Raw genomic sequence first — 18,835 nt, 5'->3', positions numbered from 1 at the left:
TCGATTTACATTAGCACAGAGTATACCTTCCATAAATCAGTAAAATATCATACTGACAGACTATATTTTAGCATATCTTACATTTATCAACATGCACAACTAAAAAAAACTTCAATACATTTTACCAGATCATACTTTAATTTGACTCCTACTAATAGCAACTATAACTCGTTAACAATTAAATGATTAGCCATGATAACTACTCGTATAATTTATTTTACAACTCAAAAATGTTGGAGTCAGGTTAAAAATTACACAAGTAACCTGACCCCTTACAACTAATCACGACTGCAGGTCTGTCCAGGCCTTATCACCGTACTAATTCATAAGCAGAAGGCACTTCATGTAAAGGATGACCCTTTAAATTTCTTTCGATGATCCTCCTCGCCAGAGAAACTTGCTTACCAACAACAAACACAAACGCCTTGCCTATACCTCCTGCACCTCTTGCTGTTCTGCCAACACGACGTACATATTCACTAGGATCGCGAGGGAAGTCAAACAGTACAACGTGATCCACGCTAGGAAAATCAATTCCCCGTGAAGCCCTATAACAATGTTTCAGCACTCAAAATTAGGAACTCTAAACACAGGATGTGAGTAGCTGAGTAGTGAGTACTATACTACTTTTAGCAAGCAAGATGGCCAAATTAAAACAAATCTAACAATTGATTATGTAAAATGCAATTTTCATTTCGTCCCTAAGTAGTGATGTCAGTGACAAAAGGACTGAAGTCTTCACAGATAGAAAAAAAATAATCTGAATAGGTCATATAATTAATCAAAATTGCCAATACTTTTTAGCTGTTGACAAGTTCGATCAACATGACTATAACGTAAATAGAGAAGAGCCAAGCTTATTTTTGGTTAAAACTCAAAAGCATCAGTGACAAACCTGTCAGTGCAAATTAGAAACAGAGAGCGGTTTTCTGTATTCGAATTAAGGAACTCCTTCATATTCGTGAGCCTTGTTTCTTGTTCCAAAGCAGCATGAAATGGTAAAACTCGTATCTGATTTTCGTTTCTATCAAGACGTCTCAGGGCATTCTCAACCTTTCGACATGTCTCAATCTACATATATCAAAGACTGAAAGTAAGAAGCAATCTAATCATTCACAAGTATGCACAGAATGGAAAGTAGTCCAAATTACCTTATTACAGAATATAATAGTCCTAGAAACTCGAATCTCCTCTGCAAGCTTCAAGAGGGCAGACTTCTTATTGGCAAACGCTGTTTCTGGGGTCTTTTCTGACCCTTCATTCCCACTACAATCTACAAGAACCTGCTCAACAACAGTAACTGGTTGAGTCATCCACATTGTCATTTGTTTAAGATTTTTTCAGTTAATAGATGTCAAATCTATAGGAAGAGCCATGGGCTTCAACATGTCAATAGAGTTACGGCCTACAGAATATTTCAGTTTACAGTAAAGCTAATATCTCTGCTTTTGAGAACCAAAAGATGACTCAACGGTTTTTATTAAGCCTTTGTGCCACTCTTCAAGCATAGATAAAAACCAAAAATCTCCTCTTTATGTTTTGAATATTGAAGCTCCATATAGCAGACTAGTAATTTAGAAACTAGACAGGCACGGCACACGGAAAGAATTTCTTGTGCATAATTTAAGTAATGTCAGATAACAGATTCAAAGAGGTTTCAAAATGAATGTAGTATAATACGCACCTCTTCAAGACCGGAGCTCGTCCGATGCATTCCAGGACCCATGATCACCTCACTATCTGGGAAGGTCTCAACTAATTTGTTGTAAATTTCCACAGGTAATGTGGCAGTCACGAAGAGGTACTGCGTAGTAACTGGTGCTGTGTTTATTAGACTATGCAAAGCTTGTTCAAAATCTTCATCACTATAGAGTATATCCACTTCATCCAACACAGCACTGTGACAAATTTAAGAGTAAGATGAAAGTGAAACTACTGAGCTGTCATTACAGTAAGCCTACAAGATCTGAAAGCAAATTAAAGAAAAAAAAAGGCAAGCCCGTAACCAATGTCATATTAAGCATCGTACAACCAACTTGCAATGTCACCCAATATGGAACAAGCAAATATCTCATTACACAAAGACATTTATTGTAGAACAATACTGGTAGGATGGAAGGCCTTGACTATGAATTTCCATTCACAAGACCATGGTCTCAATACTTCTAATTGACCTAGTTTGACTTCCAGGTTTGACTAAACTTGGACCTTATTTGTACACTAATTCTTAAGATAAAATTTAATCATATGAAATGTCATTAAATTCATATTAATGTATACTTTCCAAATATGAAATTTTTGTAATTTATTATTATTATTACGGAATAAAAGAAATTTTGTGATAAATAAATACAAATAAAAAAGATATGATCTGGTCTGGTATGATCTATTGATCTGATATTTCTGAAATATATGCAAATATCTGCTTAAAAAAACTGACTGACCATAATCTTAAGGCCTTGACAGTAAATACAATTGATATGTAAGTGATTCATAATCCAGTAATCCCAATTAATAGTCACCTTATGATGGCACTATTCTCATAATCTCTATGAAATCTTCAAACCTTAACGTCCCATCTACGACAAGGAATTATGAACACCAATGTTGAAGGACTGGCTTTTTGTCAATTGACAGGTTACACTACCATCTTTTATTTATTCTTGCAATGAATTCATCTACTTGTATTCATTTTGCCAAAGACTTTTCTCAGTTCTCACAGATGTATACGTGTAGTAATGAGAGTTTGACACTCAATCATACAGGTTAAACCAGCTTAACAGTTGCATACTTGCATTAGAAGACAATATAAAAATTGTCTTTAAATTTTCAAACACAGTGCATCATCATCAGAAGTTCAGAACAAATTTAGTAAGATGCTTTATCCTGGTACTACTGACAAGAGATCAAATTTTATGACCGTCTTATTGGTACCTATCATCTGCTCTTATCTCTTACTCTTTCATCCCACGAAGTTATCCTGAATTGGATGTCCCATTGTGTTTGCCCCATTCCCTTACTAGTATATGTTCCTCCCTTAACAATCCATGTGCAACCTTAAAAGACAAATAAGAACACTACATGCTTTCAAATGAACTCTTTAAAAGGTGAATTAAAGGGTATAAAAGGCAATCTTAGTGGGATGGAGGGAGTTATATCCTGTTGATCTTGTGAGAGAATGTGCTTAATATCTAGTTCAATCATGTATATTCATGTCTAGGGGTGGAAATTGATCGTTCCCATTGGGTTTGATTTAAGTTATTTCAGTTTGGGTAGTATTAGGCTAATGAGTCATTTGATTCAGTTCAGATCAATTCACTCAGGATCACATTGGGTCTATTGAAATTTAACGGTTATGAAAAATCAATCATATTATTCATATTTATTTTTGAGTTGACTCAAGCTCCAATTGGGTCCAGATAATTTTGATTTGACTCAAAATCATAGTATATAGTTTTGGGTGACTTGAATTACCCAGGTATAATCATATCTATAATCTACAGCACAACGCCTATTTCCAGACCAGTAAATTCAGTATCTAAAATGTATTTTTTTTCCACAAGTTGAGATGACCTCACAGTTGACAACAAACTAGAAGAGAAGAAAGAGAAAACCTTCAATGTTTCTAACTAATTTTCTACTCATGCAACTACAATTAATTTCTTCACTGGTATCAAAAGTGTTTCCTTATTGACAGCATGGTAAACAAGGTAACAGATTCTCTCACATGTAAGCAGTAATCATTTGGCAGAAAAGATATTAAAAAGAATGCTTCCTTTACCGTCACATACATGAATTATATAAAGGAGTAATAAATAAGTAATATGAATCCCTTAAAAAAAAAAAAGTAATAATGTAATATAAATAAGGGAGCATAATTACTACTGTGGAAGAAACTACTAAGAGATAAGGGAGCATAATTACTACTGTGGAAGAGAGAGAGAGGATATATACCATCTAAGGTTTGTCAAATGTAAAAACCCTTCTTTGATTAAGTACATGAAACGTCCCGGTGTGGCAATAAGCACGTCCAAATCCTGTTCAAGAGTCTGCAACTGAGTTCGCTGTCGAAAGCCTCCTGTTGCAACCATAGACCGGAAGGGAACACCATGTTTTGAGATGGATCGACAATTCAGCAGAACCTGCATTTAAACATGAGCGAAATAGAGTGCAGATTCAGTGTAACAAAATTTTAAAATCAAGACAGTCTAGAGCCACTGTCACAGGGTGGACCCCACTAAGAACAGGATTTCAGAACACTTCTGACTAGTTATTCTAATTTCAGGCACATAGGCTCCATGCTCCTCGCATATATTACCATTCACAATCGACAATAATGTTCAAATATTTAGTTATAACTTGCATATCATGTTGTAACATATTAATCAATAAAGGAAAACCATTAAACAAAGAAAATGATGTGTTTCTCAAGTATATTCCCAGTAAAACAAGGATATTCAAGAGAAAAGGGCATGTCAATTTGTGAAGTTTAAGAAGAAACATAAGAAATGCCTTTGGAGAAAATTTATGTTATGAATGAGCATATTGAGCAATAACAAAACAGGTATAATATTAAAAATAGAAGCATATTAAACACTAGATGATGCACAAGCAAGAAGATGGCAATCATGGCATATTATCAGCTCACCTGGGAAGCTAGCTCGGCAGTTGGGACTAATATTACAGCTCGAGGACTTTTTGCTGCCGATTTACTAATTCCTTCAATCTCTTCTTGTCTAAGACGCTGAATAACTGGAGCCAGGTATGCCAATGTTTTCCCTGATCCACTTTGATCAGCTATAATGCAGCTCTTCCCCTCTACCACAGGAGAATATGCCATTGCCTGCATTCAACAATCTCAAGTGATAGTAAGTCTCATGAAGTGTATATAGCACTCATAGTATACAAAACATAATGGAAACCAATCAGAAGTACTGTAATTTTTTCTTTATGTTTAATATTGGCATTAACTTTTAGCCTTGGAGGAAAATAGCTTCTGAATTACTCTGCACAATATGATGCAGTTAATTGGGCAAATAGGGGGTTTGGTAGGAATACCATGACAGTATGGTGCAAAATGGATGTCAGATTTTGGATGGAATTAAAAATCAGCCATTCTGTTACAGAATGGTTGTTCAGTAATATATATGTTGGATTTTTCCATTCTGCAGAATCCACAACAAAAATCACGTCCTTTTACCACATATTCCATTATGTAACGATGGCTCACCACGTTAGAACAATTTTTTACCTTTACATCCTGTCTTTTATTTATGGAAAATTGTAATCTAATAATCCTACCTTTAGTCGGTCTTCCATAAACAATCCCACCTTTTGAAATTCCAGATGCAATCCCACCTTTAGCCCCTATCTTCCATTAACAATCCCTGACTGCTTGGATTGTTTTGGTAACCGATTTTCTTAAGTTATAAGACATGTGTTAGATTTTAATAGGTTTAGTCTAATTTTTAATAGTTAAAAAGAATCTAATTTAAAAAAAAAAAACAAACAAACAAAACCCTCAGCCCCGCCACTAGCCCAGCCACTGCACTCATCTCCCCATCCCCGCCCTTGCATTCCCCGGCAACCCTGCAACCATCATCCTCAAGCCCGAAAACACCACCAGAAGCACACCCCTTCCACAACCATCAATTTCGCACAATCCGGAGTTCAACGATGATATAATTCGAACACCCAACTAGGCACCCTCGCGACCAGAAATCGACAACTGGGGAGTAGGAGTGGCGGAGTGAGGGGTGTGGGATTCCGTCGAGGGCTGGCGGTTGAGTTTTGAGGGCTAAGCTAGGTGGGTCTTTTGGGGTTGGGGCTTGAATTTTGAGATTTTCGTGGGGGTGGGATTTCGTCGGGGTGGTGCTTGGGTTGTGTGGGGCTGTAGGCGTGGGTTTTGTAGGGGTGGTGGGTTTTGTATAGGTGGGTATCATGGGGTGGTTTTGTGGAGTTTTTCAGGCTGAGGGTTGAGTTTTTTGGGGCTGTGGGTGGTGTTTTCGGGCTGAGTTGGTTGAGTTTTCAAGGTTGGTGGGGATTTTCGGGGTTGTGGATGGAGTTTTTTGGGCGGGGTTTGGGTTTTGGGGGTTGTTATAGTTTTCCGGCGAGTGAGGGTTGGGGTGGCCATGGTGGTGACTGGTGGTCGGAGAAGAGAAGTTTAAAAAAAAGGGAATATTTTTTTAACCTGTTTAACAAGTTGTAGATCAAAGGGATTGTTAGTAGAAGATCCCTATTAAAGGTGTGATTGTTTCTGGAATTTCAAAAGGTCGGATTGTTTCTGGAAGACCGACTAAAGGTGGGATTATTAGATTACAATTTTCCTATTTAAATTGGCCAAAAATATATAGTATGGAGTAATTAGTTATGTAGTTTATAAAACATGATGTTTTAAGTAATATTTTGCTCAACAATTATGGTACCCACTCATATTATGATAGATAGGGTTATAATATGTTGAAAAATTACTTTTTAAACTAAAAGAAAAGTAAAATAGGCTTAAACTCATTAATGTTTGAAAAGGAATCACTTTGAAACAATATATTAAATGGCACAACTGACCAGATTCTACTGTTCGCAAGAGCGAGAAAAGACAAACACAAGACTAGATGATACACAATAGGTGCATGAACGAAGTAAATAGGACAAAAGAGTAGCTTAAAAACTCCAAATGAACTTTACAAGCAATAAATTGATGTACCTGAATGTTTGAAGGGCGAACAAAATCCTGTACCCTCAGAGCCTCAATCATTTCATCACCACAACCCGATTCTCTAAATGATTTTCGACTGAAAAAGTCACTCCCAGCATTATATTTACGTGTAGGTGTCAAGTCTCTTGATTCACCCCTATAAGCACGTCTTGGTTCTCTATCATTCCATCCTCTTGAATGAGTAGCAGAAACATATGAGCCAGCATCAGTCAAGTTATCCTTTCGCTCAACAGGTTTCCTTGACAATTTATTTTCCATGAGCTGCTCAATGCCACTCTTAGCAGAAATATTTTTCTTTCTGATCCAGACACCTTGAGGATCCGACGATACAATTGGATCATCATCATTATCTAGTTCATCCAAATCTGGCTCTTCATATCTATAATCGTTAGTTTTCTCCTTTTCTCTTGAAGTCCTTCTTACAATGCTTTTGATTTTGACAGCTTTCAACCTTCCAATACCCTTAGACAATCTTAGAGTAGTTGGAGATGACATAACATTTTTCTGAACAGCAGACGAAGGTTCACTGCCTATGAAGGATACATAGAAAAGTAAAAAAAAAAGAAAAATAAAATTGTTAAAATAAAAAAAGTAAAATCAAGGATACAGAATTTTCTTTACAAAATAAGAAATTTAAAAAAAAAAAAAAAAAAAAAAAAAAAGAAAAGAACTTTCATCTATTAGAACTCATATCAAACCCTTTTTCAACGATCAAATTAATGGATAAAAAGGATGATCTTTGCATAACCCACTTATAAAAGCAAGTGGAACATAATAGAAAGGAAGGAGCTCTAAAGTTAATTGTTCATTATATTTCTTTTTTGTTCCAAATCAATCAATCAATCAAAGCCTTAATCTCATAAGTGGGGTCGACTACATGAACCAAAAAGTAATTATTCCGTATAGTCATCCATAAAAATCCTCCTCCACCATCCCTTACAATCAAATGCCTCATTCTCATGCAAATCCATATACTTCTATCCTTTCTAACCAAGAAAATTGTTCATTATATCCTTCCTAACTCCCTCCAACCAAGAAAATAAATCCTTTAGTTCATTCGTCATCAACAACCATACAAATCAAACCTCCACCACCTCTTTCCTTTTCCTCTAAGTTCATCTGTTAACAAAAACCATAAAAGTCACACCTTCACCACCCCTTTCCTTTTTTTCCTAAGTTCATCCGTTAACAACAACCATTTAAGTCACACCTCCACCTCCACCAAGAAGATTGTTTTCTTCTATAAATACCAAAAAGGCAACAACAAAAGTTGTAAACATTATAACAAGCATCAACTTCAGAAAAATTGCACATAATATGGATTAAACCGAGAAATGGCAAGCTGGCAACATAAGTAAGTTACATAATTCATAATCAAAGAGGTTATCAAAGTCCATTACACAAAACCTATAAGCTGAAAAGGATGTACCTTCAACAATTTCCCGAGCATTCGAAGATTTCTTCTTATCCTTACTAGGAGTCCAGGAAAGTACTTTCTTACTAGGAATTGAAGGTTCAACATCATCAACTCCACCCCAAAGAATCACTTTCTGACCACTCTCCTCATCAATCAACTCGTACGCCCCCGGTGCATCCATCGGCCTCTTCTTGTAACCAGCATTAACCCTAACCGTCATACTTCTACAAAATCCAACAATTCCTTAGCCAGATACTCCAGGATTATCTCTTCACTAAACATACAAAAATACTGCACACATTCGAAATTATTGAAAATATAGTCTACATAATTGCGTTTCAACTTCATATTACAATTTCAATTGAAAGAAGCATACAGTAATTTACAGTATTATCAGAAATTCAAATTCAATTGCAAACTCATAATTACAAACAATGGATGAAATTGAGTATGATTAATCGATAGTCAACAATATGATTAAGAATGAATTGAGTTAAGGAAGTAATTGAAGTTCAGACCTCGATTTAGGCGTAAAAATGGCGGGAAGTTTGGGGTTAGCTGCGAGGTGAGGACGCCATGGATGAAATGAACTGAAGCGTTGTTTGAGTAGAGACATGAATTCGGATTGAGGAGAAGCAAAGGCGGTGTTCATGGAAGATGAAGAAACCGCCATTGTTGAAGTTCTGAGCTTGTTTAGCTATGAAATTCTCTCTTCTCTGCTAGTGTTGGAGAGGATGAATTGTTGTGTGTCTCTGTACTGACACTCTTGTCCCGCCTGTTGGTTAGGAGGAATGTGATAACATTGTTATTAAATGGATAATTAGTTAGATATGGAGGTGAAAATACAAATTTAGTTCGTTTATCATGTGATAAATTTGTAATGCACTAGTTAAAAAGAAATGGTGTAATTTTCACTTGGGCTCCGTTTGGTAGGGTGTAAAATATTTTCATTGAAAAGTGTTTTCCCATTTTATATTGTTTGGATTGGTGTAAAACATTAAAATGTAAAATTTGGGTGTAAAATCATTTTCCACCTTATTGAAAACATTTTTCTCCAAAAGGAAAGCATTTTCCATCACAAGTGGAGGGAAAACATTTTCCCTCACAATTGAAGTTATTAATTTTCAGTTCAACTAAACAATGAAAAATGCTTAAAATGAAAAATCATGTTACATGCAACCAAAAAAAAACTTTCATAAAAATGACTTTTCTAATGTAATAGGTTTTCCATGAAAAATTATTTTCATCCAAAAATGTTTTACACCCTACCAAGTGCTTCATATTATTAGTGTTAGCGGCTTTAATCAAACTATAGCAAAAGCATTGCTTTTATTTATTTATTTATTTATTTTTTGCTTGTGTTTCATATTAGTTGACACATTTTATTTAACGCATTTGTTTGGTATTCTACTCGGTTCACCCTTTGTAAATGGATAAATAATAATAATAATAATAATAATAATAATAATAATAATAACATTTTAAATTATGTATTTACCAAAACTAATAAAAATTTATATTTGGAAAATATATGTTGAGACGAATCAAACAAAACTCATTCGATTTGATTATTTTTTCTTAGGGATAAAGTAGTTTAAGTCCCGTGCAATGCACGTTTGTTATTAAATTTTATAAAGAGTTATTGTATTGAATTATATAAAAGTTATACTCGTAACACTAATTCAAAAATAATTATAACTTTAATTTTATACCTAGCTATACGAGTCAGACCCAGTTAATAACTAATATCAACAAATTTATGTTAATATCACCAATTTTTCTCTCTCCTCCCCTCACATGACCATTTTTTCTCTCTCTCTCCTCCATTCCCATGGCCACTACTTCCTTCTCTCCTCCATTCCCATACCCAAGGTCGACGACATTTGCGGATCTAAAGCGGCCAAGTGACACCGTAGTAGCAATTTATGAAAATTGGGGCCACACAAACCCTTTAGAGAAAGGGATTTGCTCGTACTGGTGGTGTTGCGGCGGTCCAATGTTGGTGCTCGATCGACTGGTGGTGCTGGAGAGTGTGTGGTGGTCGATTGGGGTCGATTGGTGAAGGTCGTGTGGTGGTTGACTGGGGTCGATTGGTGAGGTAAAAGACGTGCGGTAGTTGGCTAGTGAAGGTAAAGGTGGTGCTGTAGGTGGTAGTAGAGGTTGCACGGTGGTGATAGAGGGGAGAGAAAGGGGGTGTAGTTGCTAAAATTACAAAATTACCATTGGTGTGGTAGCTAAATTTACAAAATTAGCCTTGATATTAACAAGTTTTGTTAATATCTGATATCAACTTGTATTTCCTCTAGCTATACCAATCTATTAGTGACACTTAGACTTGATTCTTAAAAAATAAAAAGTAAAGAGAGAAATAACCAAAATGATAATGTATTACACTTAAATTTATATTAAGCATCGTCTTAAATTGTACTTATACAGACATTTAAATGAATGGAAACAACATATATTATGATATAAGCCGCTGTGCATTGCTCTGGAAACTCTGCTGCTATTCTTTCTCCTTGCACAGCCGCGCATACTAGTATACAACATTATACTCTATTCCAATATACTATTTCACTGCTTTTCGTCTTTCTCCGAGGACTAATGCTTAGCCTCCACCTTTACACTTTTGAGCTCCAAGCCTATGTTTGTATGAGTATGCTGCAGTGTGATTCATAAGCCATGTTTAACACTGAAACTTCCCACACGAAACTTGGGCTTAACTCAAGCACAAATGTTATAAGCTTCAATCTCAGCTATAAATTCTTTGATTACATCTCGAGCAAATCAATAGTGATTTTTGATAGTCGAAGAAAGGTTTTATTGATAGATACTATGAAGTATAATCTATCTATGCTTGCTATAAAACTATGAAATGATGTGCAGCTGTATTGTATTCTTTTTTTGTTTGGGTCGTGTTGGGTTGGGTGTGTGAATTCAAAAATTGAATAGGCTTTCAAAGATGTGCAAAAACCAAATTGTGACAAGTTCTGTCACAAGGGTAGGGACAATCAATGATTTTCGTCTCTGCTCGATCAAAATACCAGTTGCCAACCGACTGTGCGATCCCCTGCATATTATACATAACTTATGTTAACAAGATGATAATTGGATTGACTGGAGTAAATATTGGATGACAAAATCGCTAATCAACTGATGCAATGAATGGGGCAAGAACAAAGGTTAAATAAAGCACAAATGCCTATTACTATGGTTACAAAGGGCAGTGTTGGGTCAACAATAGTAATTCGTGACTGAGCTATGTTTTACATAGAAACAAGAAACAGAAACATGAAGGTGCAATATTACACAACAAATGCATAAACTAATAATAAATGAAAAAAAAATCGTACAAAGTTACATAGGTTGGTCTTTTATTGACAAAACGATGCCAAAAAAAAAGAGGGTACAAGAGTCGGATTGGCTTTCCTCGAAAAACAGAAACAGTTGGATTGGCTTATTTAAAAAATGAAGACATTAATGGTCATAACTATAAAAATTAAAAATTAAAATTAAAAAAAAAAAGTGGGTGGAAAAAGGAAAGGGCTGATCATTCAATGATGAGAAAGTCTCTACCTCTAGTCACAAAGGTCCTTGAAGACTCAAATGGGATCCTATTGGTACTAATTTGTGCATTGTAGGCACCAATTGAGTTCGGTAAAAGAAGTCTATAGGTATTTACAAAGCCTGAATTCTTATTGTTGCTAACAAAGTAATTTTTTGGTACAGAAATTGGTCAGCATGATTTAGTACCAATAGGATCCACTAGAGTTATCAGGGACTAGCAATACTTGAAGATGACTAGATGAGCAAAGCTCGTCTATTGCCCAATTGACCAAGGCTATAGGTATATGATTGATGCTTTGGTTATGAAATGGTATCCATTCTTTAGTTAGTATTTTGTAATAGCGATTCTATGAGCTGGAATATTTTGTTCCTGGAAGTTTTAGTTGCCCTAATATTTGAATATTTTTACTATAGCTTTTAATGTAAACATGCACTATCGACATGGCACAAAGCACACATAGGCCTTATATACCCACAATATAATAATTCAATTTTCTAAACTATAACTTGAGAAACTAAAATGACCATTGATTGGCAAAGCAATGCTTTTTCGAGGACTATAAAACAATGGGAACTAAACAGGATCAAGAACATACTTTATTTCCAATGTGAGGTGAGCCAGGGGCAAACCACGTATCCTGTCTCTCAGTCTGGCCATGAGAAAAGCATGAATTGATGAAATACCCATTCTTTCTGAACTTACCAAAGCGCCTAATTGCACCAAGCATCTGTCCTCTAAAACCTGTTTCAAAATGGTTCAGTTTCAGTAATTTGTTTCAATGCAAGCCTATCAATAAAGAAAGGAACCAAAACATAACAGGATATGAGAAGACCGGATATGAAAATAAGATAGCTATAACGAACCTTGGAGAAATCGGATTTGAGGAGCACTACAGTGTGCATTATTCAACTTGCATCCATACCAGTTTCCATGAGGATCAGCAGATGCAGGAGCTAAACTTGCTTGAATCTGGTTGAAGCAAAATTTGGGATCATAGGTAAGTCATTTGGGTTAATTTCTCTCTTCTATTATGAAAGAGAGTAAGGATTGTTTGAACAATAGTGGATACGCAAAAATTGAAAAAAGGTGGCAGATTAATGCAGTGTAGAGATAGTTGAACAGTCCAATCAACCAATCAATTTGGGTCCTGCCATGTATTTACTACTCGGCAAAGACAAGACAGAAACAGTAACATTTTAATTTGGTCTAGTTATGGTCCCCCAACTCCAGAGCAATGGCGATACCTGATAGAGTATTAAACATATTGCTGGGCCTCAACCATCAGCTTAAGCTAAAAAAGCTTAAGCTGATGGTTGAGGCCCAGCAATATGTTTTATACTCTATCAATACCCAACCAAAAAGTTGTAGGGTGTTGTGAATTGCGCCAGTGAAGCCTTTAACTGAAAATTAAATTTGAGGCCATGGACACCATGGGTTCTAGGTCTAAACACTATAATAACTCACTTATCAAGCAAGAACATTAGCCTCTCATCAAGAGCTACTTTAAAATGCTCTACATCTGATTAAGGTAAGTTAATACATACTAAAAATGGATGACACTTATTAACTAGTGATAATAAGATGAGGAGGGCAGTCAAAAGCCATGCAACTGTTGCTAATAAATCCACAAATTAAGTTCTATTAGATGATGCTGATTGCCTGATTCATCCCAAATTCATAGTTAAATAGATGATGTCATAGCTGCATACTTTCCTTTCTCAAAGACGCTAGTACAACGACAAATTCAAAATAATTCACAATGCACACATTGACAGACACACAATTCATCTGAAAAAAAATCAAGTCAAAAAAGATAAACCTGCCATGAGTCGTATGCTGCATTGACGAGAAATAATGGTGTCTTGACATCTGCTATTAAACGGTGAGGGAAGAAACACTGTGGAAGAGAAAGTTGACAGAAGATTAGGCTAGGGGCACAAAAAATTGTTTGTAATTCTATTTTTAACTCATATAACATGCTTGCTTGCATAATATGTTACCATGATAGGATTAAGGCGGCTAGTACAGCTGCGAGGAAGGTGTGGACCCACAGCCTGCAAATTTCACAAGAACGAATACTTTAGTATCTAAAAATAAAGAACTGAAAAGGAGGAAAAAGAAGAGAAAATAGTCGGCTTATTAAGCGGTTTACAAACTTCACATTTATTCTGTTCAAATGGGAAAGGAAGTCTAACTGAACAAAACATACAAAATTGAGAGAACTTTCAATGAATATGATCATGAAGCTGACTCCTAAAGTAAGGATAACAAGGATGACGTATGGCTGTTTAAGGCCTTGTCATATGTATCCCTCAAATTTCTACAAAATTAAGTAATTAACACTTAACATAGGCTGCACATGCTTGCATATGAGCTATGTCTGCTAGAACAAGAGTCATTTCAGAATAATACCTGCAAGCGAACAACATTCCCAAATAATTTTCTCATAGTGCGTTGACCGGCCACATCAACTCTGTAATACCAAATACAACTGTAAGAAATCATGAATGTCATTGATGCTTTCTTTTTTCTTTTGTTAGCGAGTTCTCTCTACCACTCCACATTTCCAGCTCTGATTTCCCTTTTTATTATTTCAACTGATAATTTATTTTTGTTCGACAGACATCATATAACTAATAGATCACCATATATAAAAATGATTCATTACCAATTCCCCACTACATTTATCAGGATAAGATTGCGTTAGTCATGCTTTCATCTGTTTGTTTTTTTCACACACTTTTATCTCTACAATAATAGGATTAACTTTGTGCATATGATATATTACGGAGTTTTTGCATTTGAAATAATTAGGGATGCTTCCATCTCTTTTGACAGATAAACTTGCAAGATAATAAAATACTCATCCAACATGAAAAAAAAAAAAGAAATATTATTGCATCCATGGGAAAAAGGTTGATCACTTCAATTGTCATCAAAATAGTTTACAGGAATATTTTGGTATGATTAAATATGAGGGAGGGGATGACTATAAGTCAATAAGGTAATAGGAGCTCACGCATCAAGGAATAACCCTGCATCACTCAGACACTTTACTCTTGTATGTCCTGGGAACAATGCTCGGAACTCATCACAATGCAGTATCGATGCCACACCCCCAGCTGAACATCCAGAGAGAAGAGCCTATAGAATCAACTGTCAACATATGCAGATGCCCAGATATACATATATAGGTTCCATCCAGAACAAAAGAAGCATTACCTGATTTGCGTGCCTCATTCCTAGAGACTTTAACTCCTCCATAGCCGCTGAATATATACGCTGTCCTCTAAAGTACAATTGTGCTCCCTACAGAAAAAATAAAAGCATTGAACAGAAGTATAAGGAAACAAGAATCACAGTAACTTTGACAATGCAAATATTGCTAACAGAAAAATGAAATTAGTATTAATTTTTAATAGGCTAGAATTATATTGTGTTTTAATGATATCCTCAATTTCTTTCAGTAAAATAAACCATGGTTTTACAAACCTTATGCTGGCTATCCCCACTGAACGAGCCACCATCACAATAGCGAACTTTTACTCGGTTCCAATTGTAAAAATCTGCAGAAACCATTAACCCATTATTGAAGTGAAATTAGTCCATTGATAGAGAAGAAATCCAATAGAAAGCAATAAGCAAAGAATAAAGAAGAAATAACAAGTAAATGAACAAACATATACCAGGATTCTCGGAACGCTTATTGCTGAGTAATCCTGAAAACGGTATGAACTTCTCCATATACCTTGAGGAACCATGACGTGTTTTCTTTCTATACACACAATTTCTTATTGTATCACACCATCCTCCACCCTGTTATCATCTCAAGTGACAAAATCAGTACTGCAGCCAACAAGGGGGAAATTGATTCCAACTTGTGGAGCATGCCAGCTGAAGAGCAGCAATGCCAGCAACATGTCGCTAAATATTCAAGTTTTTTCACGCACCTCAAGTTGAACAAGCCAACTGTTTGCCCCTGATCCAAATCCACGGTGAAGATGGTATCCCGGCAATGATCCATCCAAGCAGACTGCACATTGAGATCAATGAGGTGCTTTATATGGAGCTATTATGGCTGTCTAATGAGAGCAATGACAGTGTCTAATATATGAAGTGTGATGCTTGGACCATAGATAAAAGTGTCAGACTCGGGTATGGATCTGAGAGTGACATGAAAAGATCTCAACTTGAAGTCTTTAAGATATGTGGACACCAATACTAGTGCCCAAAGCTATGATATGGAGATCTACATTTTTCTGTTATACATGCATTAAAACAGTGTTTATTGACTGAAATTGAAGTGTCCATAGTTCATACACATTCTTATATGCGAGTGTCAAGTAGCCAGCATGAGCACTTGAGCTAAAATGTAGATTTACAAACTAAAATGCAATTGCAATCCGAATCAAGTACATAGGAGAAAATCATATTTATAAAGGCACTTATAATGACTAGATCTTCATGACTTCATGTACAAGTGATCACAATGATTTTAATGACTACATACTCATGTACAAGTGATCACAATGATTTTAATGACTACATACTCATGTACAAGTGATCACAGAGCAATAATGACTACATGTTCATGTGAAAGTGATCGCGGTGCAATCCAATTAAGAATGAACACTTCAGGAATTAGACAACACACTGAACTCTAACAAATATATAGTCCCTTCACAAACATGGAGATAGTCATAAATTCAAATTACACAGCAAATTTAACATCTTTATAAAGCTACTTTCCAAAAAATACATCCGGTTCATCTTGCAAAGGCAATAATGTACAAATGCGTGTAATTAGGACCAAATCTAAGCAGCTTAACTATAACTAGCATAACAAATCCTTAGACTTATACATTGAAGCTCTAGGAAGCTAAACAACTTTTTTGGCGTATAGAAAGTCACAAAAGACAATGATATAAACGAAATTCAATCTCGAAAAGTCAACATCCAATCTAAGATATTACACATCAATGAATTGAGCAAACGAGCATGCATGCAAACTACTTGAACTAAAACAATGACAAATCAGTCACGCAATAGAAAATCAAATGCTCACAATTTCTCAAATAAATACTAACAAAAGCATATTAACTGACAAATAGAAACAAAGCTATAATTCAAAAGACAAAAATCATCAAAAAAAAAGGGGGGGTAATAATTATGAAAATAATAGAGAAATGAAGAGTAGTATACCAGCTCCTTTAGCAGCAGCAGAAGAAATTAGAGTGAGACCCACCAACAGAGGTCTATTAGACCACCCATTTTTCTGCTCACCATAAACAATCTCTGTCACATTTAATCCTTCAAAACAATCAACTCTTTTCCTTGAAATTAATACAAAAACAACCCCCAAAACCCAGAAAATTTTCATGGGTTTATTTAACAATAACCTCAAATTTCCCATTTGGGTATCTAAATTCCTGCTTAAATCTCACTCAAAAGAATATAAATTGTTTAATAAAAATAAAATTAAAAAAAAAATACCCTTTTTAAGAGCAAGATTTATCATAGAAATGGAAAGTAATTTGTTATTTAAAATGAAAAAAATGGATGTGAAATGGGCCACCAAGAAAGTGACAGAAACAGAAAGAGGTGAGAAATGTGAATGCAGCTGAACTTTACAGTTGTAGTTCACGGAAATGTTGGTCTTCTTACTCATTACTCATAATTATTAATTACATAAAAACTATAGGTTAAAAATCTTATATAATTAATGTTGCACCGATGTGTTACAGTGATATTGTTAGCATGAATTAATTTTATAATTGGGCGATATTCCCGGGTAAAATCTTTGTCATTCTTCTTGGTAAAAGGAGTGTTTGATCTTGTTAGAACCAAAATACAATATTTTTTGGTAAAATTCTAAATCTTGTCGGTGGTAGCATGAGAAGAAAATAGGGGGTGTTAAGTTTTATGGTAGGGTAATGGAACTTTTTCATTTAAATTAATTGGTAGGGTTTTGGATCATATGGGTTTCATCACCAATGTGGGATTATTTGTCTAACAAATTTTGGGGGCCTAAAAATATTCATTGATTGGAAGAAGCCAAATTATTTTGACATGTGTTTGATGGAAGTTAAGGCGTTAGGCGTAAGTGGTAGATCAGTGGTTAGAGTATGAGGAAACCATAATGCATAACGATTAATGGGTTATGACGACTCTACAAGTCTTCTAGATGATTAGATGATATTTTGTCATCTTATCATGGTATAAAATTTATGTTAATGATGCTAATACTTGTTCTTTGTTCACGAATGTGCTTTTTTTATTTTATTATTATTATTTTTTAATTTCGAGTTTAAGCTCGGCTTGATTGAATAATAACTGAACCTTGATAAAAGCAATACCGCAACCCAGCCACCACCACCTCCACCACCTCCACCACTCAACCACCACCATTAATCCAAGTTTTTTTACACCCACTTGGGAAAAGAATAATAAAAACAAATAAAATCCAACCCCCTACCCCCACCCAAACTCAAATCCAAATAAAATCACCCAATCCTATCTTGAAACCACTTAATTCACCCTTAAAACCGCCCCATGCACCAACTTAAAATACCCAATCCCACCTTCAACTTACCTCGAAACTCAACCCAACCAATTCAAAATCACCCAACCTAATAACCTTGAACTAACACCACCCCCCCTCCCAACACACACACACATCAAATCACGATCATCCCACCCAATCCTCAGTTCCTCACCCTATCCAGAATCATCAATTTGATCACATCCAACCTACATTCCTTCAAAAAGAAATAAAAATTATGAGTGAAGGAAGAGAGAAAAAGGTAGGTGGGAAGGTGGATGGGTAAAGGCAGCTAACGATGGATAGGGAAGTGGGTGGCAACCAAAAAGGGGGGTGTCGTCGCATTGAGTTGAAGATATATTTTGCTATTAGATTGAAAAGGAGAGATAAGTCAAATATGATGGTGGAGGCGTATGCACAATACATATATCAAGTATAAAACAAACATGAAGACATACTATTAATGAACATAAACCTCAATGAACATGACTTATATAAAGACTCAATTAAAAGAAATATATCACCAATAACGAGTTCTAGGAGACTAGCTTAGGCAACCCTTAAAGACACATTTTTTCCCTTTTGATTTAATCA

At 35.4% G+C, this 18,835-nt stretch overlaps 2 protein-coding genes across 2 annotated transcripts; both read right to left on the bottom strand.

Moving 5' to 3' along the window:
* Positions 1-23: 23 nt before the first annotated feature.
* LOC110738625 (DEAD-box ATP-dependent RNA helicase 50-like) lies at positions 24-8,958 on the bottom strand. The gene is made up of 9 exons (XM_021919017.1): positions 8,651-8,958; positions 8,145-8,356; positions 6,704-7,245; positions 4,649-4,843; positions 3,955-4,142; positions 1,685-1,898; positions 1,152-1,283; positions 896-1,071; positions 24-548 (listed from the first exon to the last, which is right to left on the bottom strand). The coding sequence occupies exons 1-9, from the start codon at positions 8,803-8,805 to the stop codon at positions 311-313; spliced, it is 2,052 nt and encodes a 683-aa protein (XP_021774709.1). The 5' UTR covers positions 8,806-8,958; the 3' UTR covers positions 24-310.
* Positions 8,959-10,482: 1,524 nt separating this feature from the next.
* On the bottom strand, positions 10,483-17,338 carry LOC110738624 (pectin acetylesterase 10-like). The gene is made up of 12 exons (XM_021919016.1): positions 16,903-17,338; positions 15,651-15,733; positions 15,387-15,516; positions 15,193-15,266; positions 14,923-15,009; positions 14,720-14,844; positions 14,113-14,173; positions 13,701-13,754; positions 13,520-13,597; positions 12,564-12,669; positions 12,296-12,441; positions 10,483-11,202 (listed from the first exon to the last, which is right to left on the bottom strand). Exons 1-12 carry the CDS (start codon positions 17,111-17,113, stop codon positions 11,089-11,091), a joined length of 1,269 nt encoding a protein of 422 aa, XP_021774708.1. The 5' UTR covers positions 17,114-17,338; the 3' UTR covers positions 10,483-11,088.
* Between the last annotated feature and the right edge of the window lie 1,497 nt (positions 17,339-18,835).

Source organism: Chenopodium quinoa, unplaced genomic scaffold (genome assembly GCF_001683475.1).
Source record: "Chenopodium quinoa cultivar QQ74 unplaced genomic scaffold, ASM168347v1, whole genome shotgun sequence".
Lineage (NCBI taxonomy): Eukaryota > Viridiplantae > Streptophyta > Magnoliopsida > Caryophyllales > Amaranthaceae > Chenopodium > Chenopodium quinoa.
Note: the sequence above shows the minus strand (reverse complement) of the source record. Positions and strands in the feature narration are given on the sequence as shown.